Genomic DNA, 27,051 nt, shown 5'->3' on the forward strand with positions numbered 1-27,051 from the left:
CAAAAGCAAAAAGCTATTGCTAATGGCAGCACCACAGGAATATATATACTCACATGTAAGAGAGAGATCCTCTGCAGTCCTGAGGAGCATACAAGAGTTCAAAGGGGAGGGAAGATAACAAAGTGCCACTGTGGTCAAAAACGATGCTTCAACCTGCAGTGCTTTGCAGAGAAACTTCAGATCATGAGAAAATACCACATCACAAGTGGCTTTGCTACCCACATCAGGATTGGTCTGTGTGACTTACAGCAAGGCAGATATAAAAGAGAAATTTCTGAATGGCATCATTAGACGCGTTCAAACTAGGTAATTGATCTAGTCCTGATCCCCCAAATTTTGTTTAAGGAACAGTTTGAACTTTCTAAAGTCCCAAACAAGATCTAATGGATCTTAAGTACAGGGTCCTTGCCTCTGCCTAACTTCTACGATCTGAATCATCAACTTGCTGTATTTTAAAGTCCAGCATTAATCCCGCTGGTGTTAACAAGCAAAACAATTAGTTTGGGTAGTAACTTTGAGGGGGTTTTATATCCCAACAGCCACTCCTCGGCAATGCTAAAATTAACTGGTAAAGTGTGCAATCACAGTGTAACGTTTTTATCTTTGTGGTACAGATCTAATCGAAGCCACCAAGACATCGTTCTTCCTTGAAACTGCCTCATTTCTTGGAAGCTTGATGCAGTAGTTACCAATTGTCCAGCACTCAGACATTCTCCAATTTATTGTATGCTTATTCTACAAAACAAATATGCTAAGTAACTTCAACATACTTAAGACTGTGCATACAGAACAAGATCTTCATTTAGCGTAAAATGCCCCAACAGCACTGCCCTCAGTGGCACGATACCGTGGGATTTACAGTAAAGTGAGTCTGGCACGAGAAGCATCTAAAGTGTAGTTATTTGATTAAGATATATAGTAAGAATGTTTGATTTTTAAATAGTGGAGAGGACTTGCCTTGCACACAGAGGAACCATTTCTTCATATGAAGCAGAACAATGAAATCCTGGTACTGGATACTGGCAGCTATGTTTCATGCAATCACTTTGGCAGCAGAAAAAAACATTTACTAGGACTATCTTCTTCTCTTCTTTGGAGTTACTATACATTTTTATTTTTCTATTTTCACTTACTTAACTGTTTTACTCTTACTGTTCCACTCCTCCCCCAAATTACAGCCTTGCCATTTTACTGGAAACCTAAAGCAACTCTGGACAGTTTTTACTTTTATCTTAAATCAAAAGCCTTACAAAAGTAGGCACTTTCTGTTGAAGTTCCAGCTCTTGGTTTTGTTGTAATTTATAACTGAGCAAAACAAAGTCCAAATTTATGCTTCATAAATCCCCTCCTACTCTTCTTTCACAAAACTTCCTAATGTTGTTATGTTTCTGTTCAAACATTCCAATTTACATATGGGATTTTCTTCTAACAGGCCTAGGATAAATGGAATGTGTTACGTTCCCCTGTTTGTATAATGTGTAAGCAATTCACAGGCAGCAGTCTCTTCTTCAATTTACTAATAAAGACACTAAATCAGTGTCTGGCTGTGAATTTCTGAAGGGTTTTTAAAATGTAACAAATGCAAACAAAGAGCTCCAAAAACAGGCACTGCCTTTTTTTTTTTTTTTTTTTTTTGGCTTAACTTAAAACTAAGGAAGGAGCTAGGAGTTCGGTCAATTAGCAGATTGCTAACAAGCCAGCGGGTCCCCTGGCTGGTGTGGACAATGCAAGCTCCTTTGCTGTCTCCCACTGGTGTGACTACTCCAGATTTGGTTTTCACATGGAAATCCTGTTGGAGTTACCAGCCTCTGAGTGTGGGGCATCACAAGGCCTCACGGCTTCAGTGCAGGACACCTAGCACCCCGGCACTGCCTTGGAGGGTTGGAACCCAACACCATCCCACAGCTCTTGTCAGCCTTCCCTCCTCTGTGAAACCTCATCGCACAGCACAGCTCCCCTCACCAAGGTCCTTCTCTCTGTCCTCTATTCCCCTTTTTCTCCTCCCTGCACCCTACTCCATCTCTTGTCTCGCCCCTTCAGGGAGTTCATCTTCTCCTGAGTCCCACCACACCACCACCAACACAAACCAAATGCAGCCACACACCAGTTTTGCATTCATTGTTTGGGTTGTTTGTAGGGTTTTTTTTTGTATCCTGTGCAATCCTGCCTCTTGTGCCGACCTCATCTAGCCAGACTATGAGCTCCCAGGGCCTAAAGCTATGTCTGTATGGGGCCTAGCGTGCCATTTCTCACTCACCATCAGCCCCTTCCCACATTAGCCAACCTAATAAAAACAGCATGTGTTGAGTAAGGGTGAATCAGTCCCTCCTTAAAGCATTTCAAAAATCCAGGAGTCCAACAGAATGAAGAAAAAAAAAAAAGAAAAGAAAAGGGACAGAAGAGGCAAGAGATACAGGAAACAAAATGGACAAGATGGTTTTCACTGGAAGTGGCATTCCAAGGTGCAGCACCCTCTCCTTTCCCTGCCATGCTACCCTGACAAGGTCAGGCTAGAAGTAGCATTCCTCTCCTTTATTCCTATATAACACTCCTTTTCTTTTTCTTCCCCTGCCTAGATTACTTTCAACATTTACTTTCTGCCCTATCTGGCGCTTACATGCAGAGAGAAGTACCTTCATGGCACTCCCTTACTGATGGGGCTCAGCAAAGGCCTGTGATATACCCCAAGTGGTACTTAAATCGTTTTTACTTCTTCATCTTCCCACCTGCCAGCAGCAGTTACAGCCTCAAAAATTATACTTCCTTCTTCATTTCAGGACTGGAATAGTTCATAGTGCCTAATGCAACAAACTGTAACACCATCACTGCTAAACACAGCATGGCAACGAAAGGGACCCACACCAAGCCGTAAAAATACTCATCACCGAATTCAGCATGCAGGCTGAATTATTACTTTGGCGTTCCTAAAACTAAATTTTAGTTGAGAAGCTGGAAGATTTTAAAAAAAAAAAAAAAAAACCAACACAATCCTGTTTTCCCTCCCTCTTTTATCAACCTCTACTCCCTCAGTCATACCTCCAGGGTACTTTTTAGTTCAAAATGAAAATCACACACACCCCAAGAAAAAGCCTCAAGCTGGGGAAATGCTGAGCAACAACTCACAGGTGCTTCAAACAGAGCTGGATGCAACTCAGTGGAAATCCAGGTACAGTTTGCTAGTGGCTTGATGCCAAATAAAAATGAAGATTCATCTGAGGCAGGAAGACCTCAGGAATGTTCAGACTCTGCTCCTAACAGCAAATGTGCTCTGAGCTACCACTTCCCACATGGCTGTCACACAAAGCACATACACCGTACACATATATCTCTGTATGTAAGGTATCACACATTACACCACGTGTGACTCTAGAAAACTAATTTTTACCCTCCTCCCAACAAGATGGAAAGAACCTTGTAACCAGCTAGCTTACGTCCTAGCAGCTCATAAGCAGGGTTTGCAAACACTACCCCCATGCCTGAGAAATCTGTACATAGACAGCAGTGACAAATTACCTATGTGTTAGGAGCAAAGAAGTGTCTACCCTAGAGGCTCTCAACCCCATTTCACATGTAAAGTGCAACTCTTGCTCTTCTCCAAATGAGCCCTACCAGTGCTACCCAGACCCTTTCACCCTCAGCCCCAACATCTGTTGGCCCCCTGTGACTACAGAGGTGCACTGCCAGTTTCCCTGCTGCAAGACACTGTGCGTCAACAGGACTACTCAGTTTATTCCGAATTAAACACACAAAAATGTACTTTCATCTGAGTCAAGGCCACAACAGTCAACCATGCCTGGTAGTCTCAAGGCCCTTTTCTGACCCGGGATAACATAGTAATGTGTCAATCGGGGGAAAACCAGTAAAAATAAGAAGGGGGGGGGGGGCGGGAAAACAAACCCACAAACAAACTCAGATATTATATAACCTTACGAGCAGCACAAGATTTTCCTGACCATAGCCTGAGTAAAAACAATACCACAGAAGGCACGTAGGAACAGGAACAGAAGGCTGCTTCCCACCTCTGCTGCAGAGGTATACTGTCCGTGGGGCTGGAGCATGGCTCTTGATGGAAAAGCTTCACCTGCAAGAATATCTACAAAAAGCTGCAGCAGAGGATAGCAAACCACAGCACTTCTAGGACAAAATGTGCTTCAAAGCCATACCAGAACACCTGATTTTAGCAGGGGTGTGCATGAGGGCAGAATTTGGCCTACATTCTGTACACCTTAAGTTTCTCTCTGTAGTGGAGGGAAAGAAAGCCTCTCAAGTTAAAGCAGCAGTCTACAGAAGCGTAAAACTAATCCTACAGCTTGCTGGATATCAGTCCCTTAGAAGACAATATAAAGGCAGTGTTAGTAAATCTGCATACCAAAAAGAGAAAACTGAGAAACTTAAGTCTTGAAAATTGACCTATGAAAGTCCCTAAAAAAAAAAAAAAAAAAAAAAACCCCAAAAAGCCAACCAACGCCAACTCTCTCAAATCCAAAAAATCTTTGTCATGTGTAAAAAACGTTCACTTCATTGACACAATGATTTTACTTAAATAAACTCTAAGAAGCAAGGGTAACATGTCTCTTGGTTGTAAGGTAAAAATGTTGCTTATTAGCCAGTTAAATACTTGATAAGCTCTTCAGCTGTGATGTTAGCAAATATAAAACGCAACAGCCACCCTCTAAGCCCACCAATACAAACACACTCCTTTTCCAGGATATGCCTTTATTTAGGCCCATCAGTCTGCTGCTGCTTTACAGTTAAAGAAGGACCAATTTGGCACCTAAACAAACAAGTTTCCAGGTGTTGACTAGTGACACTGGCTAACCCAGTCACCTTAATTCCTGTAAGAGAAACTGCTGTGTGACTTTCAACTCTCACCTTCCACTCCTACAACAAGAGCTCAAAGCTTGAGTTGAGGCAAGAAGCAGGATGGGTAAAGAGATGAGATGGCTCCTCTTCTTAGAAATAAAGTGCTTAGTACAGACAGTGCGTAAGAACAGCTTTCCTATTTGAACATCAAGCAAAAAAGTTCTTCTGTGTTTTCAGCCCGTCTCCAGAAAGACTGTTTTCTATCACAGCAGTTTCTATAAGGGCTCTGTACATTACAATGGTAAAACATGGCAGCCCCATTTAACTCCAGACAAATCTACAGTTTTATCACTACATCTTGTGTCAACTACACCGAGGTGTTTTGGGCGGCAGCTGATGGATTTTCACACAACGTTAAGTATGTATGCTCCCATAAAGAACTCTGTTTAAAGTGTCCCAAAATCCAACGGCAGACGGGAAAGCCACATTTTGAGTCTTTTAATTGGGCAAGTAATCACAGTGAAAATGTTTAAGTCAGCTTGTCGCTAGGCCTTTTTGGAATTGTGGTTTATGGAAAGGGCAAGAAAGTATTAAAAAAAAAAAAGGGGAGTTCTTGGTTTAATTTACATTTCTGTTCTAGTGTGCACCCAATTTGTCCACTGGGGACTTGATCCAAGTTGTAGCAAAATCAAGTTCAGGACCGTCTTGTAAGTTTAAGGACAAACAGATGGGGTTAATTTTTTACAATTTCAATCCTTTGGAGCTCACTTCACTCTATGCCTTACATTTTGAAAGTTATATTGCCAAGCAGTGTTGGCCCCAACTTCAGTTGTCCTAAAGACATGGAACTTTCAAGAAAGAAGTGCAATGACAGAAAAAAAATAAATATAACTAACATTGCTTCAAAACTTTATGAAAAACATGTAACGATACACAATTCTGGAAAATGTTGCTTTGCTGCTGTGGGGTCTGTAGCCAGGAGAAAGCACAACATTATGTAAAATCCTGAAAGAACACAGCTAATTGAATAAACCCGCCCTCTTCCACAATGGTGCAGATTACTTCATCTGTGACGGTCTTGAAAATGTGTTTAAAACTCTACAGATAACTATGTTCTTCACAACAAAAGGAATGAAAATGAGAGGACAATGTTATTGTTCACCAAACAGAAAACAAAAAATCTGTGCAAGGCTAGTAAGGAAAGAATGGTTAATCTCACATTTCTAAAAGGGTATTATAAACAAAGAATGGTGAACAACAAAAATAAAATATAAAAAAAAAAAAGGATACAAAAGTGCTTAATGGTGTTCTTTTAAATATTTACTTTGCTGCTATTTGGAGAATAATTTGTTCCATTTAGCAGTGTTGGACTCAAAGGACTGCATTAATCCAGAGAGATTAATTATAGCCTTTGGAGTTATAAACACAATTTGGAAAGTGAAGCAGAGAAGAGGAGAGAGACACCTCTCACGCTGGCAATTAACAACTTCACATGCTTCAGGGCTGCACCACACACTCTGTGCCCCTACTACACCTGCACGCTACAAGCAGAACAGTGTACAGGACACCCAGAAACTGGGGAAAAAAAGCCAGAGACATCCAGGGAAGACATTACCCTACCCTACAGTGTTGCTATAGGCAACTAAAATCCTTCTCAGGTGTCATTCACCAAAATACAAGTCCACTTGCACCTTATGAAGATGTCCTCTGATCTTGCTTTTATTACCTGCACCAGAAACAAAAAGTCATCATGTCGAGACAAGCAGCAGTGCTCAGCAGACACGGGACCCCATCTGCACTGCCTTTAAACCTCTCATGTGCTTTCACGCATCTCTCCCTCTGCTCATCACCATGTCCCACTCTGGGAGACACAGGGACCAGTGACAGTGAGCAGGACAAGGCTGGGAGTGATCTTACCTAGTGAAGGGTTGGCTGCTCCCTCCTCCGAGCTCTCCTCAGCCCCCTCCTCCCCCAAGCCAGAGGTGGCCGAGTCCTCCGGGGCGGATGCAGAGCCAGGGGTGCTGGGCCCGCTGACAGACCCCGAGTCTCCTTCCTCGCTGCTGGAGCCGTAGCGGTCGGGCTGGGGGGCTGTCCCGCCCTCGCTGCAGCTCCTTCGCTCCTTGCGGTGCACCCGGGAGTGCAGCACCATTTGGTGGTAGGTGCGGAAGATCTTCCCACACTCGAAGCACTCGGTGGACTTGTTCTGAGTGGCCCGCCGGCTCTGCCGTGAGGCGGGGCGGTAGTCCAGGTCCCCCTGGGCAAGAGGGCAGCTCTCCGCTGGCGGGGCACCACCAGCTTTCTCCGGGCGCCCACTGGTGCAGCTCTTCTTCTTAGGGTTGCTGGAAGAGCTGGGCAAGTCCTGGTCTCGCTTGCGCTTCTCCTGGTTGACGAGGATATACTCTCTCTTATCCTTGTCATAAGTCACGTCTGCATCCGCCAGGGCCTCATCCCATCCCACATACTTCACATACTCTGAGGGCTCTACTACTTTTCCTTTGGTGGCCAGCTGCCAAGCTTGGTAGCTACTGACCGGATCCAGCTCAGCTACTCTTTTCCCAGGCTGTTCTCTTGTAACTCTATCCAGCCCTACAGATGGCCTTAGACTGAGACACTGCAAGAAAAACTGCTTCGTTACCGAAGAGCTTAGGCTCCCATCAATTAAGCCCTCGGCTTTATCCCCAGCACTGCCCCGCTGTGCCCGGTAGTGAACAGCATTATGCGCTTTCAGGCTTTCCATATTTGTAAACAGATTTCCACACTTGGTGCAAACTTCGTACAGAGACAGGCCGGTCACAATCATCTCCTCCTGTATCACGTCATTGATAGTGGCTATGAGCTCCAAATCATTTTTTGGTTTGTTTTTGCTCCCGGTCTTGGGGCCATGCGACTTCATATGGTTTTTGAGAAACCAGGGTTCTTTGAATCTCCTGCCACAAATGTGGCAGCCGTGATCAAATGACCCCCTGTGCTTTTTCATGTGAGCTTTCAGGAACCAGGTTTGACTAAAGGTCTGACCACAGACCTCACACGGAAACTCGCCTGTGCTCAGCTCACTCTTGCAGTTTTCGGCATAGGCCTCCCCATTTGGGACCTGAGCTGTTATATGGTCCTTCTCTATGTGGTTTAACAGCGTCTCCTCCCTCAGGGTCATGTAGCTACACAGCCTGCACTTGAACGGTTTGTGGACCTGGTGCAGGTGCTGCTCCAGGTCCTTCTTCCTTTCAAATTTGTTTTTGCAGAAGGTGCATTGATAAGAGGTCAGCTTGCCATCCTCCTCAGCTGGCGCCACCTCTATGACCTCCTTCTTGCTGCTTCTCAACAAGATCTTGCTGCTATCTACCTGAGCAGTACCATTCAAGATCTTGTTGCAGGCGGACGTACTTTTAGTGGGGCTGGTGCACCCACCGAGGCCCTCCGAAACGCCCATCTCCCCCAGCTGCCCTTCTCCCATCTCTGCCTCGTGCCCCTGACTTAAAGTGCCTGTTCTGTGACTACGGATGTGGATCTTCAGGTTGCCCTTTTGGGAAGCTCTGTGATCACAGTATGGGCATTTGTAGGGCTTCTCACCCGTGTGCTTCCTCATGTGCTGTGATAAAGAGCTCTGAAAAGGGAAACTTTTACCGCAGATGCAGCAGCTGTGGCACATGGTCTTATCAGTATCCATGTCATTCTTGCTTAGCTTGCCTGGGCTGGAGGATCTCCGTAACTCCATTTCTGCCCCTCTACTATGATCCATCTGTATCACTGCAACATCAGGTGAGTGCGGCAGGACGACAAAAGCATGTCCGGCAGCAGAGGAGGGCTGGACCACGTTTTCAATCATACGGTTCTGCAGGGAGATGTTTTATTGCTTCATTCTCAGAGTAATGTTTCTCCTTTCAGCTGCTGGAGTCCGAAGCACCAATTTATTTCTGTGTGCTCTGTAAGCAGATGGCATAGATCACCTGAAATAAGAACAAAATCAGACAAAGGTACAGAAATTGCATAAGCATGTTCTTAAATATGTTTAAACCTCTTCATATTTTTAATAGAACAGCTTCTATCACTCACCCCACATTCAGAAGCACGCAATACTACAATTTACTGCACCAAAAAGCAGCAGCTTCTCCTTTTGCTGATATTCTAGACTTCAACAGCAAGCATCATTAATAAGCAAGTAAAATCCAAAAAAGAGCAAACAGCAAACATTCATTTACATACACTGACATCACAGTGTCTTTAAAAAAGGGCAAACTCTAAAAATATTTTTTATTTTAAAACCAGGCAGAAGTGGCTAAAAATACACCTTAAATGAGGAAAACATTTCTTGAGGGAGTTATTACACTTTAAATCTGTGGCTTTACCATCATGTGTAATTTCATGTAAAATACTTACTTGCCAAAGATAAAAGGCTTTTCTAGAGACTTTAGCAAGTATCATATTCCTGCTGGCAACTGCATTACTTTGTGTCTCAGACAGCTCTGCTGTGCCTGATGTGGCATGCACAGAGCAGGCGCAGAGGCTGACGACGCTCAGTACTTTGATTAGAGAGAAAACAAGAATCCAGAGCCTGACAAAGCATTCAGAAAAAAACTATTTCCTGACGGACAATGAAGAAAAAAAAAAAAACACCTCAAAGTGTAATATTTAGTCTCAATCTAACAAAGTCAACTGATAATGTGTGTATGTATCAAATGATCTTAAAAGTGAACAATTTATGTCAACAAGACACACAGGAGACCACAGCACCTCAGTGAAACAGAATCTTAACCATAAGCAAACAAACAAAACAAGAAACAGCTTTGATTAACAAAACAGATTAACAGAAGTCTAAAAGCTTTTGTATCTTGTCATGATTAAATGCAAGCATCAATATCTGCCTCAGCAATGCCAGCTGCAACACACCAGCAACTCTCTACCTTGTATATGCAAGAACCCACGGTTAAGATCTCCATAGATTGCTTCATTTCCCATTACCACACTGTAAAACAAAAACCTTGCCCCCTTCCTATCCTCATTAAATACTACAAACACCACATGGCTAAGATCAAAGGATACTATATTCTCTAGTAAATAGGGAACCAACCCATTACTACATTAAGAAAACATCAGTTTCTTAAAACATCGCTAAAAATGCACCGAGCAATAAAAGGACTCTATAGTCACACATCCATCACTCGACATCTATGACAATAAAGAGCTACAGATCTACAGCTGCAAATTTTAAAGTTTCTCATTGTATTCACCTCTGAGCCTCTTCGATATGTAAATAGTCTAACCCCATCACCAGCAAGAGCCTAACAAAAAGCAAGGTAAAACTGACGCAATACTCATCTCAGTTACATTATAGAGTAACTTCATTGTGTTTAAGTTAATCTAGCCCTTTTATATGCTGCAAGACCATTTGTTTCTGAGTTTGATTTTCTGTGTATCTAGTATCTATTCAGTGCGTGAGGAGTTATCAACAGCACCTACCCAAACTACTTTTTCCTCAGAAAGCTGACAGTAGTAAGTAAGGGACATGTTACAAATGCAATTTCCCGAATGAAGAAATTTTATATATGAATGATTTATTATGACTGAAAAAAAAAAAAAAAAGAGCAGATCAGATCACACTAATTCGGAAGTCCATATGAGCAGGCGGTTCAGAAGCAAGTGTATCTAAATTAATCTCTGAAATTAGCCACTTAAAACCAAACTGAGGGGCAGCCTCAGAAGAAACTCCCTGGGTATATAAAGGATGAAAGCCACTGGAAGTTGTGGTGAACCTGCCAAACAGCACATACAAATGCAGAATGCAGTTTACACAGCAAATTTATGGATGAAACAATTCAGAGTTACACCTTACTTATCTGACCCATAATCTAAATCTGCCAAGTAACAAGCCATATTGTCTTATAATCAAAGAATTAACCTAAAACTCACTAAATCCTGAAAAGAAACACCAGGGTAACTTCTTGAATTTAACATGATTGCAAACTTGAACAAGCAACAGCTTCTTCTGAAATGTTCTGCACCACTGCAGAAAAAAAGATGGCAAGCTTCAGGGACAGATTTTCCCAGGGATTTTATACAATATTTTCTACATCATGCATTTTCTATACTTTATACCAGTGAGAACACTGCTTATTGGTAGGCTGAGTTTTTGACTAGTGACCTTAGTTTGGGGGTTGGGTTTTTTTTTTTTTGTTTTAAATGTAGATCCCATTTTAACCAAACTTTCTACAGTGTTTCCTGTCTGAAAGTTCAAAAGAGCTTCAAAAGCCAAACTTAGACAAGAATGCTGTATGCAGCAGTTCAGGGGCATGTAAATCCAGAGCTTCAGAGTCCCTCTGTTTACTTGGCCACAGCTTCCCTGCACCTAGTCTTGACATATTTCACTTTAATTATTTAGAGTATTTTCATTAATGAAACTGAGCTATGAAAATGAGGATATGAAGAAGGCACTACTTGTAAGATGGATATTAGCCCACTCACAGCTCACAGGAGATCCCTCTAACCCTATATTAAATGGGGGGGGGGGGGGGATTATTTTATTATTCTAAAATACTTAATGGAAGCATTATCATCTTCAATATATCAAAAAATCAACCAAAATATTCTCAGAAAATTGTCTCATTTTCATTACTTTAGCTTAGCCAATAAACTGCAATTTATAACTTTAAAAGTTGAAAGACAGTATTCCTACATTTTAATTATCTGAATTCATACACATTAACAGAAGTCACAAAATTTCAAGCTTGATCTTCCACAGACAGAAATTCCAGGGGGAAGACAGATGTTCATCCAATCTAAGTTGCACTGTGTGGAGATTTTTTATCCTTTAGGCCTTGGTAAATCGATGGACACAAACATATACAAACAACTTACAATTCCCCTCTCACATCATTTGAGTACCACTTAAAAGGAATTCTTTTAGAGGGGCTCTTTCCAGAACAACAAAGCCAGCATTCATTGGAAAGAAGGAGCAAAAAACAAAATAAAACCTACAACTTTCGAAAAAAAGCTTCAAATCAGAAGACTGAACTTAGAAAATGAGGAAAAGACCATTTGTAAAGAACCCTACTCAATAGAAAATAACATTATGGCCTAGTAATTTCCACCTTATCGTTAATTACTAAGCAATTATTTCAACATCAAAGATGGCATGGGGATGAAAGACATCAACTGGTAAATCAAATTACACTGATCACTCTTCTGCTGCCAGTAAGATTTTGCCATAGCTATTTCTGTTTCTTTCTAGCTGACTGCAATGATAACAATTATTTGTATTTTGAAATAATTAAAAACCTGAAAGTGCTGTGAAATAATTCTCTTTCAGCACACGTGGAATATGGCCACCTCCAGCTACCCTAAGGCTACTAAAAATGTTTCAACTCTCAGTGTTTTCAGGTAGTAACCAGTAACCTTTCATTGCTTTGGTCCAAGTTCACCCTGCAGTTCCTTAGCACCGGCTTGTCACACAGAATCCATAGTGGAGCCAAATCCAGCCAACAGATTTCGCCCAGACTGTCACAGCACGGAGATCCCCCACTAGCACAGAGGCAAGCCATAGGGAAATGCAAGTGAATGTGAACTGTAAATTCATATATAGTCTTTTAAATATTTTGTGTGTTTTAATGGCATTGCAGCCCATGGCAAATGCCATACAACTCCTTGAGCTGGGGGTTGATACTCTAAGGGGCATATAAACTAGATTCACTTCTTTTTGTTGAACTAGGGATCAGCAGTCCACAAAAGAAGTGGCTGGCCAGTGTCGGGGAGGCATTTTCATCCCCTTTAAAATACACTGAGGCACTTAACGTCATCGCTTGTTTACATGCAGGTTTGGTATATAAAGCAAGGTGGAAGAGAAACACAAAGACCCAACAACAGGAGGTTGCGGCATGCCAGAAACGTTTTTGCTCAGCCAAATATTTTAGTTACAAGGCTTGTTCCTGCACCCACTGCCTCACAGAGAGTCTTTGCCTTGACCCACATGGGAGCAAATAAAAATAAGACTTTTTTTTTTTTATCCTCCCACCCTCTGAAAGGAAAACAAGTTTTCCTACAAGCTTGAGCCACATATTGTCAGACTCAACTCTATTTCAAATGTCTAGGCATCAAAACTTCTCTAAAACTAACTCAGAGTTCTTGGCTTGAGAGAAAATACATTTGGCCAAAGCAACCTGCTCTCACTAGGGAGCCTGGGTGACTTTGCCAGCATCAGCCACGACCTCCCCAGCAAGGCCATGGTAGTCCATCCCGGCTGGCAGAGTGGCAGATACACTGGTGCATAGTTGCATCGTCCTCACAGCTCCTACAAGACTCTCACATAGTCTTGACGTGAAGCATGCATAAAAATACAGAGGAAGATCACTTTAAATGAAACAGAAGCACTCTGAAATACCTATTCTCTTCATGCCACCTGCACATCCTGGAAAAGGACCAGGTACACTGTGAGGACTCCCCGCAGGGCAAGACAGACCCCTTTAGGGACCTTTTATGCCTCTTGGAAAGAAATTGGAAATAAACAACACAAGGAAATTGAAAAACAGAATGCAAGATACCATACTGAAAAAGTAATTGCAAGTTCATTTCTTACATACAAATAACCTGTGAAGTGCAGACAGAGGAAACATGAAAGAAAATTCCTGTTCCAACATACAGAAGGCTATACATTCTTTTTTAAATTCTCTATTAAACCTAACTTTAAAAATTATATTGCATGGGCTGTAGTGGCAAGAAGGGAAAACTCTTCAGTAAGTAATAAATAAGAACATAAAATCTGGGAAGCTACACAGACCTATTCAAACAGCACAGTGAATATTTTAAAACAAACTGCGTTCAGTTTGGGTGTGAGTATTCCAAGTCTCATGTGAAAGATAAATGCACTAGAGAAATATCACCCCTCTAATCTCCAAGATGTTTAAATATACACTGCAATCACTCCACCGTGTTCCCGTGCCAAAAGAAACAATGACTTTTAAAAAAAAAAAAAAAATAGACCAACACTGTGAGGCATGATCTTGTGGAAAAAATATCTTACTGAAATTCCTTCTAGATGATGAAATGATAGGACATAACATGTAAACATCGCAGTGAATTTGAGAAAGTTGTATCTTTCAAAGAACAGCAGCCTGGACAGCTGATCTCTCCTGATTTGAGAAGGCTCAGGTTGCCCCAGAGCCAAACTCTGCTGTTCAGAGTGAAGAGGCCAGAAGAGAGTTAAGTGCAGGGAAAGAGTGGATGAAAGACAGAATGTTTTACAAGTGCGACACCAGCCTTCGTGCTCACTGGACCACAGAGACCTTTCTCCCCCTCCCTGTCTTCTCCCCAGGCTGCAGAAACACGGTCCTTCACACACATCAGCCTTGCACTACCTGAACACCCTCCTCCTCATTTTGTGGTCGTGGCTTCTTCTGAACACCCAGATCCCATGAGGGTCATCAGTCCACCACCCTGATTAAAGGCTCCATCCTGCCATCCTCATTTAGGCACCAGTCCTACTGAAATGCCTCTTACAGACCATGTCACTAGCCTAAAGACCCTTTACTGCCTCAAGCATCCTTCAGACTACACCAGAGGGTAGAAAAGTGAGCATATGTTTAAATAGTAAGCCATACCTGAATTTGCAGGAAATCCTGGCATTCTGCAACCTACAGACTAAACTTGCCCTTAGGTAAAAGGCAGCATACTCTGAATTGATTTTCTGAGAGTAATCCAAACTAACCCAATAAAAAGCTATCCAAAAATCTTGTGCCAGCTGTAGAAGGCTCTCAAATTTTCAAATTTCTTCAATTATTAAGAGCAGCAATCTTGACAACAGACCTCCTGAAGTTTGTTTAAGCTTGCCAAAACTGACACAAGATTGGAAAGGAAACATAAAAAGCTCCTGGAAAAACAAACAAGGAATTTCTATTAGTCCACTTCCACTTAGGCTTTATAAAAACCTTCAGCAACATTTTGCAATACTTTTTTAATTATTTTAAATCAGCCTTCCCCTGCAGCTGGGGAAGCTCTTCCCACTTGAGAAGTTTGCTGTCTGAACCCTGAGATATTATTTTGAGCTTCACTAAATACATCATGTGTTTTTGTGTCTTTCTCCCTCCATGAGCTAATGACATTTTGCAGCAGGCTTCAGAGCAGCAGCCAGGGCTGCAAAAGCAGAGTCGGGCCTTTCTCAACCAACACCACACCCTTCGCAGAGGAAAGAATACACTGAAATAAAGATAAAAACATCAATGCTGGAAAAGCTGGAGGTAGGCATTTGCAGCAAGGTGATCTCTCCCAAAATAAAGTCAGCAAAACCTCTGCAACCCAGATTTTTTGTGGCTCCTCAAGAAGCAATTGAGGAGTGAGAGGGGTGAGCGCTTTTGCACTGGAACAGGGTATGTTGAGAAACACAGGGCTGTCACCCACTCAGTACATATTTTGTGTTTTAGTATACTGTGCGTGTTTGTCTTCTGGGAGACAAAGAAATGTACTTTATTAGTTACACTGTAGTATTCTAAGCAATGAATTGAAATATATCATTAACATCCAGGACAAGCTTTATCTTGCTACCAAAACAATGGGACTATTCTTTGAACAAATTGAGGGGGAAAATCCCATAATGACAATGAAGAGTTCCTCTCCCTAAAAACTGCGCTGCACAAGAGTAACAATTACGGGCTTATATTCTACAGACTGGGGTTGCGAATAGCTGCATGAAGTGATGCATTCACTATTGGGAGAGTAAGTACCATTGATGACAAGGCCTTGGGGCTTCTGCTGTTCGCAGACCAATCAATAATCCATTATGAACAAAATACATTTCCCCTCTAATATGAAGAAATGAATAAAAGGGAACCAGTATCACTAGTACTTTCATGGAAAAAAACAACAATACAGAAATCACAAAATGCCATCACAAGACTTAAAACCAGTGGTGATGTCTAACACTGACAGACCTACCCACAATAACCCTTTATTTTACAGCAGTTGCTGGAGACCACTACACTATAGTCCACAATTAAAAAAAAAAAAAAAAAAAAAAAACCAAAAAAAACCCACACACAAAAAAAACCCACAACCAAAAATCACACACACACCCCAAACAAAAACCACACAAACAAAACCCCAAAAAACCCAACATCTTTTAAAGACAAAATTCTTTCAAGACTACTTATTCTGGCTGTAGGACAAAACAAAAAAGCAACATTAATCTTTCAAGGCAAGAAGATAAAACCAACTTCACCCAAGTATCTACCAGTTTGCTGCAAACTATTTTCTAACGCAAGGTAAAAACTTCTAATTAAAAATAACTGTCCAAATGTGATTGGTCAACCATAACAAGACTTTATTGCAGCAGCTGTGTTACCATCCAGACACAGGGCCCTGAAATTGTTCTCCCATTGTCACTGTCACATGCTTCGATACAATCAAGAGAGGATGCATTTAAATAGCACAACCATAGCAAAACTCAGCATCCTCAGTCCAATTCCTACCTAGACCTCTCAACACAGCACCAGAAGGATGAAGAGGAGAAAAGCTGTCCTGAAAAATGACAGATGAAGTATTTAAATTTTAAAAAAACAAAACAAAAAAAAAAACCAAAAAAACCCAAACACAAAAAAAAACCCACCAAAGCAAACAAAAAAAACCCCACCCTGATTTTTTTTGATGGGTAACAGTAAATTACATCCAAAGGAAACATTAAGGTCAATATTACTAATGCATAAGGCAGTCTATGTCCTTTTTCTGAAATATAAAGACTAGTAGTTAAAGTTGACCTCACAGGGTGGGGGGCTAGGGGGAATGAATACACAATGTGATTATTGATCAGCCCTAGAAAAGCCAAGAACGGCACTCGTGCAGATGTGATTTTTTTTTTTTCTAGGGTCATTAATGATATATGTTGGAAAGTCAAAGGCTCTTATTTTGACGTGCTGTAACAGCATCACTAATTCTGAATATAAGCATCATCTTAGATTCAAAAAATTCTTTTAAAAAGCAAACAAAAAAAGCTTTCCATTTTACTTCAATGTAACAATATTGTGTTCCTATTTGGCCACACCCACTGAGCGAGTTACTTTAATGTCTTCATATTCTCAAGTACTGTAAAATAAAAGTTGAAACAGCCACAATTCTGATAGTAGGAAACCAAACTATGTCAGTTACAAATACAAGCAAAGTCACCTCAATACTGTGTATTACCTCCTTACTCAAATCAATGGCATTGATGCTGTCTATTCATGCATGTCTATAGAGATGCACATATACATGGGCAGCACAGCATTTTCCCAGTGTCCAACAGCACTTTTATATTTAATGATCTTGTTAGGGTTCCCACTGCAAAGCAATCTACCCAGACTTGTAACATGGCCATTTTAAATCTTCAGCATGGCAGCTGATTTCAAACTGTATGGGCAAGGTATTTTCCTGCCAGTATACTGTTACGTGCTCAGTTTGTATGGTAAAAAGGGGGTGGGGGGGTGGGGAAGTATCTTGGTTTTATTTGCAGCATCATGACAAGGAAAAAGTTAGTTTTATTTTTACATTATCTGCAGAAGGACAGGGACTGGATCATCAGCTGGAAGAAAATGCAGGACTGCAGTACATCGCACACACATACACACATACCCCTTCTTGCTACCCCTCTCATCTGCCCCATCAATGCAAGCTACACACAAACCACATCCTCAGCTGCCGTAAGTGCACACAGTGCCATGAAATCAATTTGTATCAAATGAGAAGCTATACCACTAGCTAAAACCAGAATGCCTTTGTGCTGTCTCAATCAAGACCTGAATGCAAGAAAAACATAAGCATAATTAAAAGTAAACATTTTGAATTGTTGATTTCCTACCCTAGCAAAAGTTAACATGAATCAATGTTGCCGTAAGTGCCCAAATTCCTCCCTGTCACAAACTAACAAATACACCAGTAAGGAACAAACTTCAGTGTTTTAGTACATTCATACAGCACTAGTGTAATGACTTGCCCATAGCAGACCTCAAACTTAAAAACCTGTATGTTTAACACCAAGCAAATTTACTAGCTCCAGCTATGTGTTCAGCAGGTCAATGGAAGGTAAAGATTATTTCTAGGGTGCGTTGCTATGAAATAAGCTGTGTGGAGAATTAAGAAATTCAAGGTAATAAATTAGTTTCTCTTATACCTAATATATCCTACTGCTCCAATTCCTGCAGTAAAATCATTACCTTATAAATAGAAGTGTTGCCAAGCGTTAACCTGTTAACAGATTTAGAATTATAACAGTGTTGTTTGATTAACTATTAAAGCCCTACTGTAACAAAAAATTATTCCCAAGTAACACCGGCAAGTTGTTTGTCTACTTCCCACCCACCAGTATTATAAAGGAATTGTAAAGCACTGAACCAAGCTTTTTGGCTAGACTTCTCTCTTCCCAAAATCCCATTTTACAGAGTAAAAAGATTGCAGGGGTGGGGGGTGGGGAGGAACAGAAGGAGAAAAGAAAGGGCAGAGGGGAAAGGGAGAGAAACAGTGCCCTGAAATACAAGAAATAATCATACGCAATAAGTCATAAAAGCATTCTGTTAAACATTACCTTCTGAGACAGCACTGTTTAGCACTGAGAAGCAACGCAAAACTCACAAAACACACACTGCCAGAACCTCATTTTCCGTTGTTAGGTTACTTATTTTTATTTATTTATTTATATATATATATATATTAAAAAAGTATTTCCCTGTAAGCTCTTGCAAATCACAAACCACCATGGACAACCTCTATTTTAGGAAGCTTTCTTAAACATATAAGAACTTAAGCAGGTAATTAAGACTTTCAATCACAGTTTTTCCATTCTCTGCAGCATTTCTGAATGTCAAGCATGCAGAGTATGCCCAGGCCTGAGCGCAGACACTCTGGACTTCAGAGATACCAAACCAGCCAAGCTGAAGCTTGCTTTGACCAGCTGAGACTCATGATCCACTGTGTTAAACTACACGCAGCTCTGGCTCTGTGACACCAGCCCCAAACTGGCAGAGGACAGTGCTAAAGGCAAATGGTGGATAGCCAGTGTCTCAGAAACACCTTCATTTTACCTCCTTTTACCTAAGGTACACAGTACCCCTGGAGATCATTTCATCCACAAGTGTAACTTGTAGTAGTTCAAAAGAGGGATTACAAGTTTCTAAGTTCACCAGCCGTTTTAAAAGATGAGAAGGTGTCTGCTGTTGCTTCACTAATCCATTAATTCAATTTAGTTTTCATCATTAAAAGCTATTTCCCATGCATACGTGGTACACCTAACTTCAAAATATACTGAATCTTGTGCTGGTCCATCACAGGCAGCACAGAAAAGCAAACAGGTGTAGTCAGTACAACAGAAGTGACATTACCATAAAGCACGAGTTGACTTACACAGTAGCGTAACTACCTTTTTTTTATTTCTTTACTTTTTTAAACACAAAGGGCAGAAAGCAATAGTCTTGTATACTGAATTAATACAAAGCACAAAACGTCTTTTTCTGGATTTCAAAGCTCCCAGCCAAGAGAAGAGAAACTAAACCCAAAACTGAATCTTTCAGCTGTCAGTTGATCCAGCTTATTGTGGTATGAAGTGCTGAATTATCTCTGTGGAACATCACTGCAATGTATCATTTGAAGAGACAGATTCTATCTGCTGCTTATAAATACAATTTCAAGGCACATTTTAGCAACCCTGTTAACTTTGCTCTCATTACAGCACAACGTAAGGCATGCTTCAGATTTTGGCAGGTCAGGACATTTTGGATATCACAAGATAAACCCTGACAACTCTGTTGAGAATTACTCTGCCTTCCTTACATAAACATGTACATATACATCCCCTCCCCTTGCCATTTAATCAAAGACTTTGAATCTTTGGGCCATCCCCTCACCTACAGTGTGCAAGCCATCTCCCCAGAAATCCAAAGATGGGCAGAAATCTACCCAAGTGCAGAAAATTATTCTGTGTTACATCCGCCAGTAAAGAGAAGGGCCTGGATGAACATCCATTCCAAAAAACATTCCTGAGCTCACTGTAAGCCTTGGAAACTGGAAGGTAGAGCTAAGAGCAGAAAGGAAGCAAAGGAACAACACCCAACCCCTGTTCAGAAACACTTGTACAGCCTCAGCACACAAATGCTGAACAACTACTTAAAACCAGAACAAAACCCCTGAAATTATCATTCATAGGACAGCAAGCAAGCAAGTTTGCAAAAAAGGAAGATCTGCTACACAGGCTGTTGCCACTTTGTTTATTTTTCCATACACTAGAACTAAAACTCGCAAGACAAATCTATCAACTGGTAAGACAAACACAAATTACACACATTAAGAACATAAAAATCTGTTTGCATCACTGAATAATATAGACTTTTTTTCTCCTTTCAAAGAAATGTGTCTATGTACCACACACACACACCAACACCCTTCCCTCTCACACACACTGCAACAGAGAACTCAAGACACCGTCATTAGTGTATCTGCATCACTTCATCTTCTGCTGCAGCCCACGTCCCTGTCCATCCCACTCGCTCCCACACCACTTCTGCAGCACTGACCTCCTTACTTCCACTCTCCTACCTGCTCCACCCCACCTCCGTCACCAGCATGCCTCCAAGCCCCAGCTATCCGCACACACCGCCTGCCTGTCAGATCCCTTCTGGATCACCTGCAGGCAGCTGCCAGGTGTGCTGTCCCTTTCCCTGGCCACTGCCATCCCGTGGACACAGTTTAAAGGCCACTTCTTTCCTCCACTCCTCCCTTTCTGTCTGCTCCCTCTTCAGCCCTGCTCTCTCAGTTCTCCCCAACGCTTCTGCTTCTCCCAGAAGCACCTCTGCCTGCTTCTTCCTCTCAAACCTGTTTGGGCCCTTCATGACTAGGTGTTCCATTCAGGCTGTCCCTCACCTGCACGGCTTTGGTACCAGCTCACTGCCCCTTGTTTGCCAGGACATTTCAGCATGAGCTCAAGTGCCTTCTCCTTGCCCCTTCTGTTCTCTTCCGTACAAGATGCCCATTCTTCTGGCTCTTCTATGTCCTGTTACTACTGAGTCATCTCTGGCCACCAGGTTCATAACTTGCTCCCCCCTCTGGTCTATTAAATGCTGCTAAGAGCACAATGCTCTCCCAAAAATCAAAGGATGCCAACAGCCAGGTCAAATGCCTCACGTCTTAGGTTCAAGTGCCATTCTTCTCTCTCAAGGACCTCCACAGTGCCACCCTGCTCTCTTTTGTGTGGGCAGTGATTCACTCTCCCTAATGCATTTTTTGTATCAGTTTCCCACTTACAACCTTGTGTTTTGACACTGCATTTAGAACTGGGTTTTTATTGCTTTATTCATTCTTAGAAGTGTATTTTCCACAAATGGTTCAAAATTATTTTCCAAAATTAAATCCCTCCCTTAAGTTTGTTGGGTTTTTTTCCCCTAATGCACAATACATGTAGTACATATTGCTATGTTCTAATTGGTATGTATAACCCTCAAGGCAGGGACTTGAGATCTTTTATACACTTTTTATACAGTGCCAAATGTTCCGACTTCAAATAATTTCTAAGAGTAAATTATTATTATGAAGTCAAGCTTCACCTTTTCAAAGAGTCACAGTCCCTCTTTTCATCAGAGGCACAGCCAGAAGTTGAGAAACCAAGATTCTTTCCCATGAGCACCAGAAGTAAACTAAACTCCTCTTCAGCCTACCAAAAGTTCATCCCTTACTGAACCAAAAGGACCACCTAACAGTAAGGAAATGAACAAAGCATAAATCACATGTCACTAACCTCTCACCTCTCTGCCTTTCTGAAAAAGGTTTCCAGCCAGTTTTATCCATTTACAGGATACTAATAACAACAAGCAAGAAGCCTAATGACAAATTGTAGGTGCCACATGCCACCAAAGGAAACACTTACCTCTCCAGTTCTTCAATTCACAAGCAACTGGAAAGAAGTGGGCTATAAGGAGCTTCAAATTGAAGTGTAAGATCCCTAGTGGTGAGTCTCACTTAAGTGAGGCATTCTTCTTACAGGGGTGAGTGCTTTTCTACACCTGGGACTGTAACTCTGATTTAAAAGCTTTCCAAACTCACCTTCCTCCAGCACGTGCATGCTGCTTTATACCACATGCTACTGTTCTGCAAATAGAAATACACTCCTTTACTTTTCAGGGCAATGCTGAAGCAAGTAGATTTTCCATCGGAGAAGTACAACGTAACTGTGACTCTAACTCCAAAAGCAGAATATGAGCCACACTGCTAAGTCCTTAAACCTGTTACACAACAAATAAGCATGGATTATGGCGTGGCTGGTTCATTATGGGATGTTTTGTGATGTTATTCCTAACAGAGAAATGCTGTTTGTCTTAGCCACATATATGAAAGACGATTCTCCTATTTTTCATTACACATCTTTTTTATCACTTTCACTTTTCTGCAGCTCACCTATTTATTACTCACCTACTCCCTATTTAATATATTTTTACAGCATAGAGTGCTAAGTAATCATGATGTAACAGCACAGTATTATACTTGCTCAGTATACAAAAAACTGCTTGCACTATAGTTACTTGATATTTCTTACTATCAAAATAAGATATAACTATATATTATCTTCAGTACTCCACGGCTACTCCACTTACAGTGCTGAACACAGAGCATACAAATTAAAAGAAGCAATCTACACTGAGAAGGTTTTTATTTCAGTAGAAATATCAAGCAAAACTAATCAAAAATGCCTGACTATAAGCACATTTTTAGGCAGGTGTAATTAATTTTGGCAGATTTATAATAGTCAACTACAATGTTGGCCAATACCTTAGAGGAATTTGGGGTGGGTTTTTTTTTGTAACAGGTTTAGGTAAGTACACCCATATTTACTTCCTTAGATAATGGGTACATTTATCAAAGTCACTGTTTATAATCTGAAGAGAAGATTTCATCACAAGAAAAAACTTTCCATATTAAAAATAAAAATCCCAGCCTCACCACTTGACTAACAGTAAAAAACACATTCTGTAAAGAAAAACACACATAGCATTATTACTACTGTGTATGGGGTCACAAGCACAGCACCTTATCTATAATCATGTATTTTCTAAACATGAGGAAACTTTCTTCCTAAAACCCATGTATCAGGCTTGTAATCAAGTAGGACAACTCCTTTCAACATCACAACTCTTAAAATGCAGCTTTACTACTAAATGGTAAGTGTATCATTCCTCATTCTATCACACTTCTCTACTGATAGGCTTTCAAGTACCTCCTGAATTTCCTATGTGTGATTAATTCAATTAACATATAAAGTCAAGGTGTTATTTAAACACACTATCCAAAACCAGGTATAGTTAAAACTTGCATGGAAAGCACAGTAAAAATGCTTATAGTACTGCCAACTCAGAGCACCAAACCTCATGGGTCAAGCACTCAAACATACCTCCAAACACTTAGGAGAGGTTTTTTAACATAACTTAGCTGTGGATTCTCTTATTTGCCTTTTGAGCTTTCACAGTACACTCAGTCATGTCTCAGGATTCTTCCAACAACTGCAAAGCCAAGGAACTTTCTGTTTTCAGAGGCTTACACCTTCAGTTTTGCAGCCACCAAACTGCAGAAAAAGAGGCTGCAGGAAATAATCCCAATCTTCTCCATTAACAAAATCATATGAAGTGGAAACACCAGAACTGAAGCAAACTGAAGTGGCATTCCCTTCCTCTTCCACCTCACCCATGAAACACCCCTCAGAAGGCTATGGCAGCTTACCTATAAGCATCTAATGCAAGAGGACAGAATAATTCCTCAACATACTCATTTGGTAGATGGCCAAATGTACACAGCATGCATAGCCCCCTCTTACATGCAATAAGAAAATCAGGCCAAAAAAACCCCAATTACTTTATTTGGTTCAGAAAAATAGATTCAGATATAATGTCTGAGATGTAGGTTCATAAATATTTTCCTTAATCCTTGCAACTAGACTTAACAAAATTAAGAACACTAAAGATAAAATACAGTGTTAAAAAACATCTTAATTTGATGAGCCTGTGTAACCATAAAAAGATCAAGGTACCCGCTGACAGACACCCAGTGCCATATAGTCCTTGGTCCCAGCTACTTCTCCTGCAGGACACTAGTCTTTTGTTTTATCTGCCAGCTGCCCTGTAGTGCAAATGTGGCACAAACATTGCAAAACCTTGAATGGTACTAAAAATACCTTGATCTTCTGCCAGAATGTTTCTAGTAAACATAAGCCTGAATATAAGTAGAATAGATGGCGATAACACTATTGTAAGACAAGACAGCTCTGAGGGAGCAGACAAACCCCACTGTGTCTCACTGGGCTTGTCATCTGCAAAACTGAGTCTGTCTTGGGTAACAGCTAAAGCAGCTGCAGCAGCTGCTAACACCAAAACCAGTCAGAGGAAAGGACTGGGTTGTTTTGACCCAAATTATCAGGTATCCCATTAAAGAGAAGTCAACAGGCCAGCTCTTTGAGACACACTAATGATAATGATGTCGGAACATAAAGGTCTGGATTAGCATCTACTTCATCATTATATTCTCTAGCATATCTTCACCTTCAAACTTGCGAAGACAACATTCCTCCACATGCTGCAGACTATAAACCAAAGGTACAAAGGTGGTCTCATGCTGGTACCTAGATGCCTCCTCATGCTGGCTTCCAGATGACTGGACCAACCAAGGCTGATCCAGCCTCTGAAGCAGCGTTTGGCCACCAAGAGGCTCTACCACAGAGCAACATGGTACTTCTTACACAAGGCAACTGCTCTTCGGGAACCCCATTACAGCAGTTTTATATAGTGCTTTTACTCCACAAAATCTCTCATCTCAGGGCTAGTGGAGAGATTGCCAGCTCACAGGATACACAGGCACACTCGAGGCTTTTTTGGTTACAAACTGTGAGTAAAATTCTAACCTGTCAGACAGGTGTCCATCCTGACTTACCACATCAACTTTAGTGGAGTCACTGCACATTTACACCCATACCAGAAGGGCCACACCAGCTCTTCAGTTTTTGTTTTTAAGTGCAAAACTGCCATTTAACTCCTTTATACACTTGCAGTTACTTCTCTTGGTACCACCAGACTTCTTTTTAAACCCTGCCACATTTGCAAACGGACAAACTCACGAAAGAAAAGCCTATCCAAGGCTAAGAAACCTGCAAAGACATGACCTCTAGGCTTAGGAATTCATTGAGCTGCGAACTCGTCAAACTAGGAGAGTACCCCAGGAGGAGGTACCACCAAAGGCTTGTCCCACTTCTCATGCTCCTTCCTCAAGCAGCCACCACCAAGAGCTGTCAGAGGAAAGACAGCGGAGCACACGAACCTTCAGCCTGACCCAGCTCAGACCCTCTTATGTTCCCATGACTATTAATAACAAATCTCAAGCCATCTGCTGCTGTACAAGAAAAGGCTGAAGGCCTCCCCATGCTCAGACTGTACAGCCCAGCCACCTCCAGTTGAAGGGAGGGGAATTGCTTTTATGTGACCGCAGAATTTCAGGGCAAGCCTTATCTTTCATAGCAAGTTGCAAAACAGCCAGCACCACCAGCATCTCCGGCAAAGCGGTGCGAACACGCCTCGCCAAGGTAAAGCTGACTCCCTTCCCTGCCTTTTTATGAACATATGCCAGGGGTCAACAGTCTCCAGAAAAGCTGACAACACAACTTTCAAGCTGGGAAGGCAAACAGTGCTGCTTCCCCAGGACATAAAAAAAAGCTCTAAAACCACACACACATCGCCTCCCACTCTGCTACCTGCTCTGTTTCTGTGCCACAACTTCCCGCTGCAGAGGCTGCCAGGAACATGGACACTTTTCTTACTGTGATCCAGACACTGCCACGGATCCCTACAAGGAGCTTCAGAGATGTCCTCCTTGTGCCTCCACTGAACTGACTCAAGTGACCAACTCAAGCCAAGTGTCTTGCACCCAAAGGGGAGGAACAGATATCAAAGAGAAAAAACGTACGTATATAATTGCAGAATTTTGTTTTCTTAAGCAATGACATTTTAAAAGATGTCATAAGATTTAAAGGGCCTTCAGTACCTGAACACCATTAGATCTGAGTGAATGGCACGCTACTATGAAGAAAGAGAGGATATCATCAGTGTATTTGCACGCACTCACACCAGCCTTCACAGCTTTCACTGTATGACCAACAGTTTCTGTTTGAAACAGTGAAACTCATCTGTAGAGATTTTGCAGCTAACAAGCATTTGATTTCACTTTCCAGCAACAATACAGCCATCGTATTACAAATACCATCAAATGAAATTTTAATTATTTTCTAAGAGTCACTTGGTAGCTGTTAATGAAGGCAAACTGTTAGGGAAATTCTGCCAAAAGAAAGTAATGACCAGATGTGTATCGGTGCAGCAAGGTCTAATATAACTGAAAAACAACTTTAAATCATTAAAGAGTCAGTCCCATCAATTACTAACATTCATCCCAACAGTCATTTTAAAGACTATTTCCTAACCCAGAATCTGTATTAGCCCTCAAAAAAGTAGTTTAGAAACCATGAAATGTATGTAAATATCTGAATAAGAGAAAGAGCAATAATTTTAAAGGTTTTCCCCATTTAAATCTCAAATTGTTTTCAATAACTTCTATTAACCTCTTTTTACAGCTTTTCCAGAGTTCATCATGCTTCCTGCAACCCAGAATAAAACAAGCTGCAGAGATGTCAGAAAGCTATAGATGCGCACTAATTGCACTACGTTAATGAAGTCTGTCATCTACATTAACATTGTAAATGAAAACGACACAGGCGGATCGGGGGATCTGCTTGCAATAGTTCGTACCTCGACTGCCACGCCTGTGCGGCAGCAGCTCATTACGGCAGTGAGCTATGCGACACGAGCTGTTGCTAGGCTCTAGATACGGTGTCACTACTTATACTGCAAAAACAGCGATTTATAGTCCAGCTTAGTTTTAAGGGCACAGTGTGAGGCTTTTGAGAAAAGACTCACATTTTGTACCGGTATTATTAGATTGGTGTTTTTCACAAAGCCAAAGTGAGCTATGTTTCCCTATGCATTAAATAACTGAAAGGCGCAACTGAACAAGCAGCTTTTATCACCTTACGTTTCCTTGTAACGGATCTGCAACCCAAAAATACTCAAACGACTGAACTCCAAGGCATAAACCCACAGTATATCTTCAGCACAGCACACAATACTGAATTTAAAAGCTATTTAATTTGTAAATGCTTTTTATTAGAAGAATGCTTATTGCTTCACTGGTTCCTATTCCCATGTCTCCAGCCTATTGAGCAAATAAGTG

General features: G+C 41.3%; 1 protein-coding gene across 3 annotated transcripts in view; it reads right to left on the bottom strand.

Annotated features, from left to right (window-relative positions):
* The window catches only part of ZNF516 (zinc finger protein 516), a 105,481-nt gene that overhangs the window by 51,936 nt on the left and 26,494 nt on the right, over positions 1-27,051 (bottom strand). For all 3 annotated transcript variants that reach the window (XM_037380285.1, XM_037380286.1, XM_037380288.1), the window contains exon 2: positions 6,721-8,747. In XM_037380285.1, the coding sequence (XP_037236182.1) occupies positions 6,721-8,626 (1,906 nt within the window). In that variant the 5' untranslated portion in view covers positions 8,627-8,747. The remainder of the gene's footprint in view (positions 1-6,720; positions 8,748-27,051) is intronic.

The sequence above is a fragment of the Falco rusticolus genome, chromosome 3 (assembly GCF_015220075.1).
Source record: "Falco rusticolus isolate bFalRus1 chromosome 3, bFalRus1.pri, whole genome shotgun sequence".
Classification (NCBI taxonomy): Eukaryota; Metazoa; Chordata; class Aves; order Falconiformes; family Falconidae; genus Falco; species Falco rusticolus.